The sequence below is a fragment of the Trichechus manatus genome, unplaced genomic scaffold, assembly GCF_000243295.1.
Source record: "Trichechus manatus latirostris isolate Lorelei unplaced genomic scaffold, TriManLat1.0 scaffold00028, whole genome shotgun sequence".
NCBI lineage: Eukaryota > Metazoa > Chordata > Mammalia > Sirenia > Trichechidae > Trichechus > Trichechus manatus.
This window is the reverse complement of record NW_004443964.1, coordinates 21,328,279-21,343,924: the sequence shown is the minus strand read 5'-3', so window position 1 is coordinate 21,343,924 and position 15,646 is coordinate 21,328,279. Positions and strand designations below refer to the sequence as shown.

General features: G+C 52.7%; 1 protein-coding gene across 1 annotated transcript in view; it reads right to left on the bottom strand.

Moving 5' to 3' along the window:
- Positions 1 to 701: 701 nt before the first annotated feature.
- The window catches only part of PLEKHM1 (pleckstrin homology and RUN domain containing M1), a 621,215-nt gene continuing 606,270 nt past the window's right edge, over positions 702 to 15,646 (bottom strand). Inside the window, exons 4-9 of the mRNA XM_023729440.1 lie at positions 14,189 to 15,109; positions 9,639 to 9,705; positions 7,433 to 7,681; positions 2,392 to 2,455; positions 1,712 to 1,869; positions 702 to 813 (exon numbers count right to left, since the gene is read on the bottom strand). Of these exons, the coding sequence (XP_023585208.1) occupies positions 702 to 813; positions 1,712 to 1,869; positions 2,392 to 2,455; positions 7,433 to 7,681; positions 9,639 to 9,705; positions 14,189 to 15,109 (1,571 nt within the window). The remainder of the gene's footprint in view (positions 814 to 1,711; positions 1,870 to 2,391; positions 2,456 to 7,432; positions 7,682 to 9,638; positions 9,706 to 14,188; positions 15,110 to 15,646) is intronic.

The window sequence follows — 15,646 nt, the reverse complement described above, 5'->3', positions numbered from 1 at the left end:
GAAAGAGAGAGAGAGACAGGAAGACTGTGGTCTATGGGGCTGACCCGCCCTGCCTGACAGGCGGTTTCCCACATTGCACTCGAGCTGTTGGTGCCCAGCAAGGGCACAGGAAAGGCACTGGGTCCTACTGACAGTCTCTGTCCCAGCAGTAGCCCTCCTGCCAGCTCCCCACCAGCTGTCAGGGAGGGCCTCAGCAGCAATTGCACATCTCGCTCAGGGTGAGAAGGCCTGGATTTCTTGGTGACTTGTGTAGAGTCAACAATAAAAAAATACTTTCTGTTGAAATATGAAGGGGGGAAAAAAACTCACCGTAAAAAACTAGACCTTTTAATCAGGAGTGTGAATTGGAAATGTCCCCTATGTCTTGTTTCCACAGTGTTTTCACAGCCCTGATGGAGGTGCCGGGGACAGTGAGGTGAGCCGGGGCCTGATGAGTAGAGAGGGCCCTGAGGAAGGGGGCATCTGATGGTGTCTTATCTCTTGCAGCAGATGGGTTGGGGGGAGGCAGAGGGGCACCGCTGGGGCTTCCGTGGCTTTCTCCGGAAGGCTCGTGCTCTGGTCACATCTGACAGTCTCCCTGACAAGGAGAGACGGCTGCAACACCTTGAGACAGAGTAGCCCAGGCTGATGGCAGACCCAGCTGGGATGACTGAGCTGCACCCTCACCCCGTGGCCTCCGGGGTGGGGACAGGTGGCTGGGATTAGATGAGAGCGTTCTGTTCTCGGTACTTGCGCCGGCGGGCACAGCGGGGGCAGCCCTTCTTCACCACAGCCTGGCAGCTCTGATGGAAGACTGTCTTGCACTCAGCACACCTGGGGGAGAGAGCAGCAAATGCTGCTTGTGCCAAATGGGCCGGAGGCCTCTCCTGTGGCCGGGGGCTGGCCAGTGTTGTCCACCAGTACCCAGGAAGGCTGTGTTCTATCCACAACCCAGTGCACGCAGGCAGTACCTCTCCACTCCAAAACAAAAGATTCTTAAGATGCTTACCTGTAAATGATGCAAACATTCTGATATTCTCTTTCCTGGTTCATTTTTTTAAAATGCTGTTTGAGAGTCACTAAATTGATTTATTGCCTATGTTTAAAACACTCTGCAGCTTAAAAAACTCAGCCTTAGACCCTTTCAGGGGCTGATCCTGGCCAGGGGACATCTATTGAAAATGAATCCATGCTCCCACTAGTTCAGTTTTCCAGTCCCACTAGGATTGGGATGAAGGTTTGGTGGATGAACTTTTCCATCGAGAGGCTTCTGAGTTATGTTGTTAAAAGCATTCAGATAAATGAGCAGTAACTGGGGACAAGATGCAAATTACAGCAGCAGAGTAGCAGCAGCAGCAGGTACCATCCACCAGGTAGGTGCCCACTAGATGTCAGGCCTGTGCCAACACTCCAGGGCAGTTAACTCATTTAATCCTTCCTCAACCCATTCATAGATAACAAAACTGAGGCCCAGAGAGGCACCCACTCAGAGGGTCTGCGGCCACCTCTTCTGTAAGCAAATGGATGGCTCCGTAGAGTCCTGTGAGGGCTCGTCTTGTCCCCTGAGCTTGACCAGAGCCAGCCATGTGAGGGCGTGGGCTGCTCTGGACAACCTCCACCACCCTTAAGCACCGACAGAGTGAATGTTCAATATGTTCCCACAAAATGGAACTAGGCCTGCCACCCCAGAACACTTGGGCGAGGCTGTGGGTGTGTTGGGGTGACGGCATACCTGACCGTGGTGTCAAACTCAAAAGGGAAGATGATGTCATGATGGTGGCAGATCTGGCAAATGAAGCCACGCTGAGTGCACAGATCACAGTGGTAGACGTGCTGGGAGGCGAACTCAATCAGGTCCTTGAGGAATCCTTCGTACACGCCCTCTGCAATCTGTGGAGGGTGAGCACAGGCCGCCAGGCCTTTTAGGCAGCAGTGCTGACACTGTCTGCAAAACAGGGCCGGCTGCTGCTCATGGCAGCCTGCCTGTAGAATGTCAACCCCAAGGTCCCCATAGGGCAAGAAAACCTCCCTAAATCGGGGTGAGCAGGTGTCCAGGATTTACACATAAGACCCAAATATACTGTACCTTCCCCCTTGAGGAAAGAGTGTCCCAAACTGTCATCCCTGTGGCCCTTCCACCCCTTACTTTCCAGGCTGGGGGAGGAGTCCAGATGCAGAGAAAGGGCTGAGAAGCCCTGTGATCCTGGGGTTTGCTGGAGGACCTGCTTATTCCAGGGGGCTGGGGGCCTCGCCACTGCCCCAGGAAGCTTGGGGCAGGCATCAGAGAGACCCATTCTGAGGACTGAGAAGCTAAAGACTGCACCTCCTCCCCATCTCCCTTTCTGATTCTTCCAGGAATGAGCTCCTTCTAGAGAGGATGGGGAGTGGGGAGAGGGCACATGATCTTCTTACCTGTTGGAGGTCAGCGACGCTGTACTTGTGGGGGAACTCTAACAAATAATTCCTGTGGTCGAGCCTTCAAAGAAAACAGAAGAGATTCCTTAGGAGAGTCTCCAAGACCCGGTCCAACCTGTGTTCTATTTGTTTTCATTGTCTCAGCTGTGAACCCAGCCTAAAAACCCTTCGTTCCCTGAACCAAATTGTGGTTCGGAGCACAAAATGAGCTGCCCGGGCTCGGGACCTGGTCTTCCAGGTAACTAGCTATTGTGACCGTGGTCAAGCTACTCAGCCTCTCTGAGCCTCAGGTTTCCTCATGTGAGAAATGGAGTTGTTTTTGAGGATAAAATAATTTATTTAAAGAATTTGGACAGTACCTAGCACATAGTAAACACATAATAATGATCATGATGACAAGGAAGATGAAAGCTAACATTTGGTACCAGGCACTGAGCTAAGAGCTTTGTATATATATGAACTCATTCTAGCCTCATACAGTCCTGTGAGGTTGGTACTATGTAATCCTCATCTGTGAGAAGAGGAAACAGAGGCACAGAGGGGTTAATTAATTTGTCTGAGGTCGCATAGCTAGTAAGTGGTAGAACCGGAGTTTGAATGTAGGAGTCTGGCTCCAGAGGCTGTGCCCTTATCAGCCCTGCTGAATGCCTACAGACGTTGGCTGTGGTATTTGTTGCCACCACTATGTGCCAGGCACAGTGCTGGGGACAGAAATATACAGGATGTGGCCTCTGTCCTCCTGCAGCCCTAGTCAAGCGAAGGACAGATATTCAAGCACCTGGTTTTGGTGCTACGTGACAGGAACCGGACATGCCCTCAGCTCTACAGATCCTGTTTCAGAGGCGGGGGGCAGGGAGGGGGCCGTGCGGAGGATGAAGGCTCAACCGCCTGCCCGGTTCTCGTTTCCACCACGCCAATGGCAGAGATCCCATGGGTGACATCCTAAGGGATGGAGAGGAAACACCTGCAGAAATTCCCCCAGTACAAAAACCTGCCTGGCCTTGCTCTGTGTGTGCGTGTTGGTATGGGTATTGGGGGTGGGGAGAGAATGCTCTGAGTCAGAGGAAGCTTGGGAACCCGCCCCAGGACACTGAAGGTCACACCGGGAATCTGGATGGTACCAGAACTATGGGACATCTGGAATGGGGGCTTAGCTATGCCCCACCCCATGGCCTTAGCTGCGGTCCAGGGACAGCCCAATATGAGGCAGAGATGGTGGGTCCCACCAAGTAGCCAAGTGGGCCACACTGCACCACATGGGGTGGGAATGCTGCCGACAGGCCCCTCAGTTCACCATGCTGCTTTCCCCAGTGAACTTCCAGCATTCTGGGAACAGGAAGCTGCCATTTATCACCAGGAAAATGTGTGTGTGCTGGGGAGGTGGGGGGTAGCCCACGCTGGCCCTGAGCTGGCTGGAAGAAGCTGATTGGATGGAGAGTTATTTCTGTTATCTGCCCTCTGTCACTGTCCTGGAAGCCGTGGGCGCCAGCCAGGCCCAGGTCTTCCCTGTGAGCCACCATACCCTGGCCTGTCACTCTCAGCTACAGCAAGGCCTTGCAGCCGGTTTCTCCCCACAAGACTCGGCTGAGGCGGGGGGAGAGCACTGGCCTAGGGTGAGAGGCCATGTCTCATCCTGGCCTCTAGTAAAGAAATCCGTGCACATTAGGCACACCCCACGCCTACTCGGGGCCTCAGTTTCTCCCTCACACAACGAGGAGACCCCACTCTGTTCTCTGGCCTGAGGCTGACTCTCAGGGGAATGGATGAGAGGAATCTTTTGGGCTCCCTGGAAGAAAGCGGAAGATGAGAGTAGATGGCTGTATCTTAACTCCTATAACCAATAAAGCGATGGGGTGGGAAAGGGCACCACGAGGGGCTTGGAGTCTGGGGCAAGTCTGTCTGTAGGATGTGGTGGGTGGCATGGGTGTTATGTGCCTCCTCTGAGCCCTGGGTTCCTTCTCTGCCCACCCCTCCCTGGGCTGTTGGGAGAAGCACCTGAGGTCTGGTGGGTGAGCACCCCTGTGGGGCACTTCTGTGATGGCTCCTTCACGAAGGCTGGAGAGGATGCTCTCCCGGGCTTCTCTACCTCTTGGAGACGTGCCTGTGTCCCAGGCCTGCCCCTTTCTCTCAGAGCACCCAGCCAGGGTGCTGCCACTAGTGAAGGGGAACTCCACTCTGACTTCACCACCCAAATCCAAGACCTGCTCATTCTCCTTCTCAACCCACCTTTCTCTCAATTTCCACTCTGGCTGACTCGGTCCAGGCCCTCTCATCTCCCTGGATTAATTACTACACCAACCACCTGCCCAGACCCCATCCCCTCCAGCCCCTGTGCCCCACTGCTGCCAAAGTGGTCTTTTCTAAAACCTGGATCAGAATGTGACAGTCCTTTGCTCAAAACTCCTCAATGGCTCCCCAGTGCCTGCAGAATAAAACCCAAACGCCATCAATGTGGCACACAGGACCTTCGAGTCTGGCTCCTGAGGACACCTGGCCCATGCACCACAGTCCAGCTGCCCTAGACTCCTCGCAGGTCCTCGTGAGCCACGTTCCCTCCCACCTCCACGTCACAGATTCCCTTCGGAAAGCCAGGCTCTCTCCTCCCTCTTCTTCTCTTTATTTTTCTAAACCCCAGTTCAATATATACATGATGCCATCAGTGTAGAGGCACCTGTTTCCACGTGTGAATAGACAGAATGAGGCCTGAAAGAATACTCTACCGACAATGATGGGGTGGGATTTGAGAAGGGGTGATTTGAATTTCTTGCTTTTCTCCCTGTTATACTGTTTGAATATTTTAACATCACCCATCATGGACTATCTTTGTAAACGAGAAAAGTATTTTTTTAAAAAGGACTCCGCAAACCCTCAGCTCAGATGCCATCCCCTTTGGGAGTTTCACTGCTTGCCCTCTGGGCCCTGCCCAGGCTGGTCGGGCATCCTCCCTCACAGCACACACTGTGCTAACCCGGGGCCATGTGTCTAAGAACCCACGAGGGGTCCAGGGCAGCTGGACTGTGGTGTGTAGGCCAGGCATCCTCCAAGGTCCTGTGTGCCACAGTGACAGAGGCAGTGGGGAACCATTGCGGGGTGTGTCCTTCCCCACCACTCGGTAAGGGCACACGAACACAGGAGTTACTGGTCCATTTTATGGACAAGAAAGCTGGGGCTCAGAGAAGTGAAACAATTTCCCCGAGTCACGCAGCTCTGGTACTCTCTCCCCTGCCCTACGCTGCTCCTAAAATGAACTTCCACAGGTGTGGCCCTGCTTGCCCCCAGGCTGGGCACACAGGAGATGTGCAGCCCTGCTGCTCATGGATGGGAGCAGCAGGCCCAGGGAGAGGGAAGCAGGCGGCCCCCAGCACCAGCATGGGCTGGGCCAGAGCCAGGTCAGTAAGGCCAAGTGCACAAGCAGTCTCCGAGTGAACTGGAGTGGCTCCTGCGGACTATGCAGTCTGCTTCCTGGTTCAGCTTCTGCTGGGCTCAGCACAGTGGAGATGGTGAGTGGGGCCAGCACGAGAAGCCACCTCGCAGCCACCTGGTATACACAAGGTATGCAGGTCTCTGCCCCTTGATCGGGGCGGGTGATGCAGCCCCACCCGACCCCTGAGATTTTACCACCCTGTCGGGGCAGGAGGACAGACTCTCTGGAGCCCTCATGGGATCTCATAAAGGCTGGGAGTGACTCAGCACCCTCTGAGAAGAGAAGACCCAGTCACCCAGCTGACAATGGAGGTGGGCAGAGACTCCCAGGGCAGCAGCCTCCGAGGGTCCCTCAGTGGTGGTTCCCAAAGGCCTTTGTTCTTCCAAGCCCTGCAGAGGAGGCCTGGGCTCAGCTGGCTGCTCTGTGGGGCCTGTGAGGGGCCAGCCTGTCCCCTTTGCTGAGAGAGAGCTCCTTGCAGCAGCCCCTCCTTGAGAGCTCAGCAGACCTGCACTGGCGCTGCAGGCGTGACTCTGGAGAACTACAGAGAGGACTGAGGAGGCGCTGTCCTTCAGAAAGGTGGTCTTTGTGCCAGCCCTGTGGGGAGGGGGACCCTGGAAGCCCATGTGAACCACTCAAGTCCCAAAGAACCAGCAAGGGCAGACATCTCATGCTAGGCAGTAGGCCCCAGCTCCTCCGCCTGAGGTCTGCCCTCCTGAGACTCCAGGATAGCAGGGCCCTGCAGAAGGCTGCAGCCTGGGGGTGTCTATGAGGGGGAACAGAAAGGCCCTCTAAGTCCATGCTGAGGGCCAGCGTTACCTCCCACCCCTGAGCACTGAAGGCCCCGAGGCCCTGGGCACCAAGAAGCTTCTTGAAGGTCATTCTGAGGGTCACACCCCAATCTCACCCTCTTCTGACAATTTTGGGAGGGATGTTACCATCGACACCATTGGAGAGAAGACTGGCTGGGGACAGAAGGAGACAGGGCAAGACAGCCCTTCATGGTCTCGCCCTCACCTGCCTCTCCAGCCTTCCTCTCACCACATTCCCCCACTCCCCTCCTCACTCTGCCAAAGATCTTTCCATGTATGGTACCTTCGTCCACAGCCTTGTACATGCTGGTCTTTCTGTTTGGAAAACTCTTCTCCCCTTCTCTTCCTCTTTCCAACTCCTACTCATTTTTCAGGTCTCACCTTAGAAGTCACTTCCTCCAGGAAGACTTCCCTGCCATCCTCCTGCCCCAGAGAACATCCCACCTCTGGGCTTCTTACCTCTTTCTCACCTAGGCCTCACCCCCGAGTTACTCATCTGCCTTCCCCACCAGACAGAAGCTTCAAGAGGCTGGGAACTGTGTCTACCTTTTTCAGCCATGTATCCCACACATGTAGCCCAGTGCTTGGCACTTAGTATGTTCTCAATTAATATTTGTTGAGTAAATGAATAGATGAACAAACAAATAAAACATTCCCAAAGCACGTGGTAATTTGCCAAGACTTATGGGAAGGAGATCTCAGCCCAGCCCTGGCATTTCTCCCAAGTAGACTCCTTGCCTGGATACTGCCCCCACTCCACGTTTGTGCGTCTTTGTGTGTCTTCACCCACGCCCAGGGTGCTCACCTCTTGCTTAGCTCCTTCAGGGCCCCGCTTCGGCACAGGCTCAGGTAATCTCCCAGAAGCTTCAGCTGCTCTCGGCTCCTCCCGATGAGGCACATCCGTTCCACGTGCTCATACAGCGATGCATTCACCAGCTGCAAGTTGATGAAGGGCTGGGCCTGGATCTGTGTCAGGAACTTCAGGGCCTGCCGGCAGATCTGTGGACACCACCAGGTATCAGGAGTGGGAAAGAATGGCTGTTCACTGGGCATTCTGGGCCAGGCACTGTTACCTACTCACTCATTCACCCCTGCAAGGAAAGTAGTGCTATCTTCATTTTACAGATGAGGAAACTGAGGCTGGGAGTGTGTCAGCACCCCCTGGTAGAGTCAGGATTGGAACCCAGTTTATCTGATTCCCAAGCCCGCCCACCCTCCCTCCATGGCACCAGGCTGCTGCCCCTCCCTGACCATGCTGAGTTGGGGGATGGGCTGCTATGGTCAACGCCCCTCTCCCCCTAGACCTCACAGACCCTTCCCATTATTTCCTGTCCTAAAGAAAGAGGTGCTCCCTCCTGGGCCCTGACTCAGAAACCAGGTGACTGGTCTGAGTCAGGCTCCAGACACAGGAAGCCACAGATCAGATGCCACTTAACGAGAGATTTTGCTTGAGCTCCTCCAGCTCTCACCAGCACCAACAACCAGGGCTCCCCAAGTCTCCGTGTGGAGCTAAATGTTCAATCTCAGTTTCTACCAACTGCTAGTATTGAAGGTTCTACCGTCAGTCCTGGCCCTAAGGACAATGGCAATTATTGAACACCTATTGTTTGCCAGACACTGGGCTAGGGACCTTGACCACATCGTCTCTTAATCCTCGTAACAACCCTACAGGAAACGTGTCATCATTCCCATTTTACAGTTGAGGTAAGTGAGGCTCAGAGAAGCTAAAGGACTTATCCAATCCCACCTCTAGGAAGTAGAGCCCAGGTGTGCAGGCTATGCTGCCACACTGACTAATGAGAAGCCTCTCTTGCCTGCAGTCTCCTCATTGCCGTGGTAAGAAGGATGCAGGGGCTGAGATGTTCTCCCCAGTCGACTTCTGCAACTCCTTCTGAGTTGGGCTTTGGAGTCAGAACTGGGCTTGAATCTTGGCTCCATCACCTCCTAGCTGTATGACTTTGTGAAACTTAACATCTCTGTGACTCAGTTTCCTTATCTGTAAAATGGGGATAATAAAAGCACCTACCTCATAAGATGACTGTGAGTTTAGATTAAAGGAGACAGTCCATGTATGTTCCTGGCACAGGGTGTGTAGCACATCCTCAGTAAATGTGAGCTGCTACCAGGCTCTGTGGATGCCTGTTGTGGCCCACCTGTCCCCCTGAGGGACTGTAACAGGGCCTACAGGAGATCTGCCCCTGTACTGGGGACTGGGGAGGCCTCTGGCCTCCTCTCTCCCAGCTCCATCAGTATTTCTTGCCTCTGCCAATGGACAACTCCTTCTTTTCCCATTTCGTTGAGCCCTGGGGTACCAGCCCCCTCTAGCCTAGGGGCAGCCCAGTGGCAAACCCCTGTTGACTTGGATCAAACTGCTGCTCTCCAGGCCCAGCCCAGCTCTTCCTATGCCTCAGCCTCAGGCCTTGGGTGAGGCTAGATGAACTAACACACAGGAATGTGCACTAAGAACTGCCAAGTGCTTCAGATGGGCAGAGGCTTCATGCTCCCCAGGGACTGTTCCTATCCTGTGGGCGAGGAGGAGACAAAGACAGAAGTCCCCGCCAGCCTGCCAAGCGCCAGCGAGGCCTTGACACAAGTGGGCCTGCCAGAGTGGTTAATAGTGAACAAAAAGGCCCCAAATTCCGAGCCAGCCACTGCCTATTTTGAATTTCCCTGTCTTCTCCAGGTCAAGTGACCTTTGGGAGGGAGCTAGATATTTCCTGATCTCACGTATGCCTAGAGAATGATTTTAATTTTCTAGTTAGAAAAAGGAAATGGCACAAGGATTTACTGCAATGAATAAGAAGAAGGCTCAACAAAAGCATCAGGGTCTTCTAAATATCGAATGTGTTTTATGGTCAAAGGGTTCTTTGTATTTTTAGGTTTAATTTCCTCTGCGTAGTTAGTCAAATACTTAACAGGGGTGTGGACAACATAAATAGCAAAAAAGCCAAAGTGAAGCCAACTTCTTTGGGGTTTCCCCTCCCCAGGGGGGTGAAGATGGGGGTACCTACCTGCGGTACAGGCTACCAGGGGAGGGATAGGAGGCACCAATCAGAACTGTACCCCCAGCCCCCAGTCCTTCCAGGCAGCATGGAATTGATTTTAGGGATCACCTTCCCTGCCCTCCAACAAGCACACACCCACAGGGCCAAGACTGCACGACTGGCAGTCCTTTGGTCTGGAGGAAAGCAAAGAGCTTCTTCCTCATCTTTCATGTCTGCCGTATTAGAAATCTGTGCCTTTGGGAGAAAGCCAAGTTTGCACCCTTTGAAGCACACCCTGGCTATCGTGACCATGTGAATTAGGGGCAGGAGGAGTGACAGGCGCCAGGCAAAGGGCATTATTCTAAGGCACTGTCTTAAGTGACAGGCGCAGACTGACACAGCTGACATGCACTCTCTGGTTTAATCCTCCAACAACCGTGGGACAAACAATGGTTATCAAGCCCCCTTTGTAGATGAGGAAACTGAGGTTAAATAATTTGCTCATGGTAAAGTGGCTAAGCTCAGCCAGAGAAGAGAAAAATCTGTAAGATCTTAGAATACATATTGTCTTAGGCTGGATTCTCTAGAGAAGCAAAACTAGTAAAGCGTATAAATATATACATATATATAGAGAGAGATAGAGAGAGGAAGAGAGAGAGGGAGACATTTATATCAAGGAAACAGCTCACACGATTGTACAGGCTAGAACATCCCAAGTCCGTGGATCAGGGTAGAGGCCTCTCCCAAGTCACGCAGCCGCAGAAGCTGGCGAACCCAAGATCGGCAGGTCCGAGAGCAGGGCTCCCGCTCACAGGCTGTGAAGGTTGATGAATTCCAAGATTGGCAGGCAAGATCACAGGTTTCTCCTGATTCACACAGCTGCAGGGGCTGGCAAACTCAAGATTGGCAGGTCAGCGAGCAGGGCTCCGCTCACGGGCTGTGAAGATCGATGAATCCCAAGTTCGGCAGATAAGCTGACAGCTCAAGTCCCAAGAACCGGAGATGAGATGACAGGAGGCAGCTGCAGGATCCAGAGTGAGCAGAAAGCTGGAATGTCTGCTTATATTCAGATGCAGGCCACACCCCCAGGGGGCTTCCTTTTTTTTTGCTTGGTTCTTCCCGTTTTTTTCGATTCTGTTTGTTCTGACTTTCTACTCCTGGTATTTTTGGTCCTGGGAGTTTTCCCCTTAATCTTCTGCGTCTCATTGCCCCGCTTGTTTACTTGGCACTTTTACCCATCTCTCCTTTTATTCTACGTCATTTGTTGATCATGGGAATTTGCCCGTGATATTTTCGTCTTACGTGATACGCGTACATTCTAAAGCGGTCTGGGTCTGTTTTGATTTTATTTTTCTTAAGTGTAGGTCTCTTCACTTTTTTGTGTATGTATATAAATGCGCATTACTGGTTATACTTTGAGTTGTTGTTTGTGTTTCTGTTTGGGTGGTTTTACCTGGTTTTTATTTCTCTCTTGTTTTTTCTGTGATTTTTTATTGTTTTCTCATTCCGCTATCTTCTCTTTTTGTTGTGGTTCTTTGCCTGGGGGGTGTTCTTTAAACCTTCTTTTTTTTAGTTTCTTTAACATTAGCATGCATGTTGTGATTTGTTTGCAGTGTTTTTCGGGTTGGTTTCATCACGGGTGATGGTTGTACGGGGAGTTGCGCTAGCGAGTCTGCTGCCTTGTCGATCTGTTCTTCCCTGTCTCTTTTTTGTTCCTTTTGTTCTGTTTGTTTTTGTTTCTTCGTATCTATCTCCCTGGTGTTTCTTTTAACTGTTTTGTTTGTCTTTTTGTCGCTGGGGATAAGGATCCTCAGGTTGTCAGGTGGGCTTCTCGGCTTGCATTTCGATGTCTTTGGTGATGTGTCTCCAGTTTTTGTCTTTGTTCGCTTTGGCACTTCGCCGTGTGTGCCCTTGTGGCATTGGCTTTCGTGGGGCCAGGGCGGCCAAATCTTTGCGGTGGGTCAGTAGGGGTGATGGTTGGTGATTCCTCTGTCATTTCGCCGTCTTGTGTGGTTGCCGGATGCTTGTTTGCTGTGTTAGCGGGCGCTTGGTGTGGTGGCTGTTGTTTTTGATCCTGTCTGTCCTCCTTGAGGCCTCTTCTTGGTGGCTGCTGTGTCTTTCCTCCTGGCTGGCACCGTCATTGTGTTTTTGTCGGGCCATTGCGACGTTGTTTTGCGGGGGGTGGTTTGGGGTGATGGGGAGTGTGGTAGTGCGCGTGTGTTGGCTGGGCGTGGGTCCTGTGTCGCGCTTCATTTGCTGTGGAGTGAGTGCCTTGCTCTTTGGCTTTTTTTTTTGGGATTCTTTGACGGTGGATAAGGCTTTCTGTTCGTCTTTGGATCGCTGTTTTTGCAGCCTCTTTGTGTGTCTTTACGGCAAATCCTTGTTCAGAGTTATTGTCTCTTCTTTTTAGGTGAAGACATTGCTGTTTCGGTGGTTTAAGGGGTCTGCTGTAATTCGCTTGCTGCTTGGTTGCTGTCTGTTGGCTTTGAGTTTTGGTTTGGTTTGTTGTACTGCGTGTTTTTTTCTGCTTTTGGCCGATTTGGCTGTTGTTTGCTGCTGTGTGCTAGCCTCCTCCAGGCCCACCCCTCCTCTGAAATGGGACAACTAAGTCAGGGCCTCGGGAAACAGGAAGGAGCTGGGGAGATGGGGCTGGCCACAGGAGTGGGTGGGGAAGTCAGTGGGAGGCAGGGCAGCCTGGAGATGGCCAGTTAGAACCCAGAGCACCTGATACTTAGGAGAGTGGTGCAGGGCCCAGGTTCACCCCCTCCGCTGGAGGTCCCTCTGGAGCAGGGGGCAGTAGCAGTGGCAGTGGGTGTGGCCAGAGCACAGAGCAAATCCCGGCTCAAATCTTAAACACGTGCCCTGCCTCCTACAGGGCTGGGGAGAGTTCCTCCGGCCTTGAGACAAGGAGGGCCAGCTCTTCTGCTTACCAGCTGCCTCATCCTGACCTGAGGAAAGTCACCGAATTTTTCCAAAGTTCCATTTCACTATCTGTAAAATTCAGCTACTACTAGCTATTTTATAGGGTTATTACAAAGTTTAAATGACACAAGGTTTTGAAAGTGCCCTGCAAACTAGGAAATCCAATCCAAGCATCAGTGGTCAGTGTCTGCCTAGCCACTTGTCTGTGCTTGCAGGGTGGAAAGGAAGCCCCAACTCCTAGTCCTGGCTGGCAGGCTGGCAGGCAGGAATCCCAGTGAGAGCTGCCCCCTCTAGCATTCGCACCTACAGGTGGGTAATCCCTCCTCCCTGAATCTGGCACCCACAGGCTGAAGAGCAAAGTGTGAGCGTTGGGGTGGGCAAGGGATGAGTGGTGGCTTGAAGACATTTTCTGCAGGAAGCTCTGCTGTGCCTAGCTTCTCCCATCCTCAAGGGGAGCCAACCGCAGACCACTTCCTTCCAGACACTTGAAGCAGGCTTCCCCATCCAGTGCCACAGGCTCCACCTCCACAGGACAGCTTCTCAACCAAGAATCAGCTGACAGCCACACCTCCTGCTTTTGCATTCTGCAGCAGGGCAACCTCCTGACAGTTCACCTGCAGGGCCCTTGGTGATGGAAATGTGTGTCTGGACTAAGAGGAGTGGGAAGAGCTAAAAAAGGGATATGAGCAGTAGAATATCATGCAGTCTTGAAAAATACAGGCAGGGGAGACCCTCTGGGGTCTTGGCTAAGAGCACAGGCCCTAATTCTGGCTCCACGACTTACCAGCTGTGTGACCTTGGCACAGGGTACTTACCAGCTCTGTGACTCAGTTTCCTCATCTATAAATGGAGATGATAGTAGCACCTATCCCTTGAGGGTTGTTGTGAGGGTTAAGTGAGATAATCCAAATAAAGCTTTTAGCCCAGTGCCCAGCACAGAAGTACTGCACTTGATGATGATAATGATATAGCAGTTGTACTGATTTGGAACAATATCCGTAATATATAAGTAGAAAAAAACCAAGTTGTAGAACAATATATATACAGATATAGCTGTGCTGTCTAATATGGTAGCCATAGCCACGTGTCTATTTAAATTTAAACAAAATTTAAAATTCAGTTTTTTAGTCACACTAGCCATATTTCAAGTACTCAGTAGCCATATGTGACTCATGGCTACCACACCGGACAGCAGAGACATACAACACTTCCGTCATCACAGGAAGTTCTGTTAGACAGAGCTGAATAGCACAAGCCCATTTTTGTAATTTAGAAAATCTGTGCACTTGCAAAAGCATGCAAAAAATTTTTGGAAGGAAACCATACCTCTTATTCCAAAATAATATAATATAGCAATAAGCCAAGGCATGGGGGTGGAGTGCTTAGCTCCCCAGAACTCCGAGTAGTGAACAGCAGACAGCTGGAGCTGCCACCCACAGGTGGGTGACACTAGGGGGAAGGGAGGGAAAGGACTGCCCCAGTGGGTGCTGGGGAGGTGCAGAGGCTGCAGGGAAAGCCTCATTTACTGCAGCATCCCCAGGGTGGGATGGAGGCACTCGTGGAGAGCAGGAGGGAGTAGAGAGCCTAAATCCAGAGCCCACAGGAAGCAGAGTGAGACTGGCAGGCTGTGGGGTAGCACAAGAGTGCATCAGCACCTGCGCAGAAGCAGCCCTGGGAGTCGAGGCCTTTCTCTGTGGGGATGGCCACCAGGTACTGCAGCAGGAAGCCGTTCTCCCTTGTGGCGAACTTCAGCACCTCCTGACAGTTTTCATCCAGACTCCCACCGAGTGTCACTGCCTCCTCAGCCGTCTCCAGGTAGGATGCCAAGACCTCGCGTACGAGCTCCCTCCACAGGGCAGCCTCCTCGGCATTCCTGGCCTGCAGCTTCAGGACAGCCTTGGCTGTGATGATTTTGAAGCAGGATGGGCCCCCGAGGCTCGTGTCTGGCAGGATGTCTCGGATGGTCTCAACTCCGTGGCTGTCACTTAACATCTTCTCGTTGTTTCTCACGCGGAAGCATTTCAGAGACACCAAGGACAGGGAGAAAATATAGGGCGCCCAGGTCCTGTCCGAGTACAGGTACAGGATGGATTCTTTTACAGCGTCTGGCTCCGGGACTTGGGCAGATGACCAATCAAACTGTGTGCCCCGAAAGGTTTCAGGCTCTGAGAGTGGGTCTGAGTGGGAGGGGAGGCCCCCCTGGGGGGCCTCCGGGAGGTCCTCCGGCTGGTCTGGGTACTGGATATTCACCCACTCATCCTCCTGCTGAGGCCGGCACTTATGCAGGGCCTCCTGCACCCGGTCCAGCCAGTCTTCAGCTTCGTCCTGCGACGAGGCACGCAGGGTCAGCTTCTTGCCAGAGAAGACCAGATCAAAGCGCCCATCGCTGTGGGCTGGCCCCACAGACTCACAGCGCAGCAGGGAGCAGTTCTCCACACAGGTGCGTTCCTCATTGCTCAGGTAGAGGCGGAACTCCAGTGGGGAAAGCTCGCAGAAGAGTTCTTTCCAGATGCCCATGGCACCCCGCCGTTCCAACGTGCCCAGCTTCATGAGGCCCCGGAATGGGTTGGACAGCCCTGGAGGCAGAAGGAGGCACTTTAGACAAGGGGCCTGCCCCTTACCACCCAAGAAAACCTCTGGTGCCCGACGTCCCACAGTGGGTGTGGGCAGAGTGACTCCCACCAGCCTTGGGCCACTGCCAAATGGGATTCTGGAAGCCAGCGGGGAGTATTTACTGAGTGCCTCTGCCCCCTCCTCCCCTCAGCTGTTGACTTGGCCTCCTATATTTCACTGAGAAAATAAAATGCCCAACAGATGACCTCCACATGCCCCCTCACTCTAACTGCCCTCCCTCCAGCATCTGTGCTGTATTCTGACTTCCCTCCTGCTGTGAGGGGTGAACTGACTGTGAATCTGTCTGAGGCCAACCCCTCCATCTGTGCAGGAGATCCGCCCCTCCCCATTGCCCACTCCAAGGCAAGGATATCCCTGCAGTAATTTTCCCTCTCTTTCCCGGGTCACCGTTTTCCCCTTCTCTGCTGGATCATTCTACATAAACATGTTATTTCTCCTATCTTTAAAAATACCACATCTGTAATTACCACCCTGTTTCT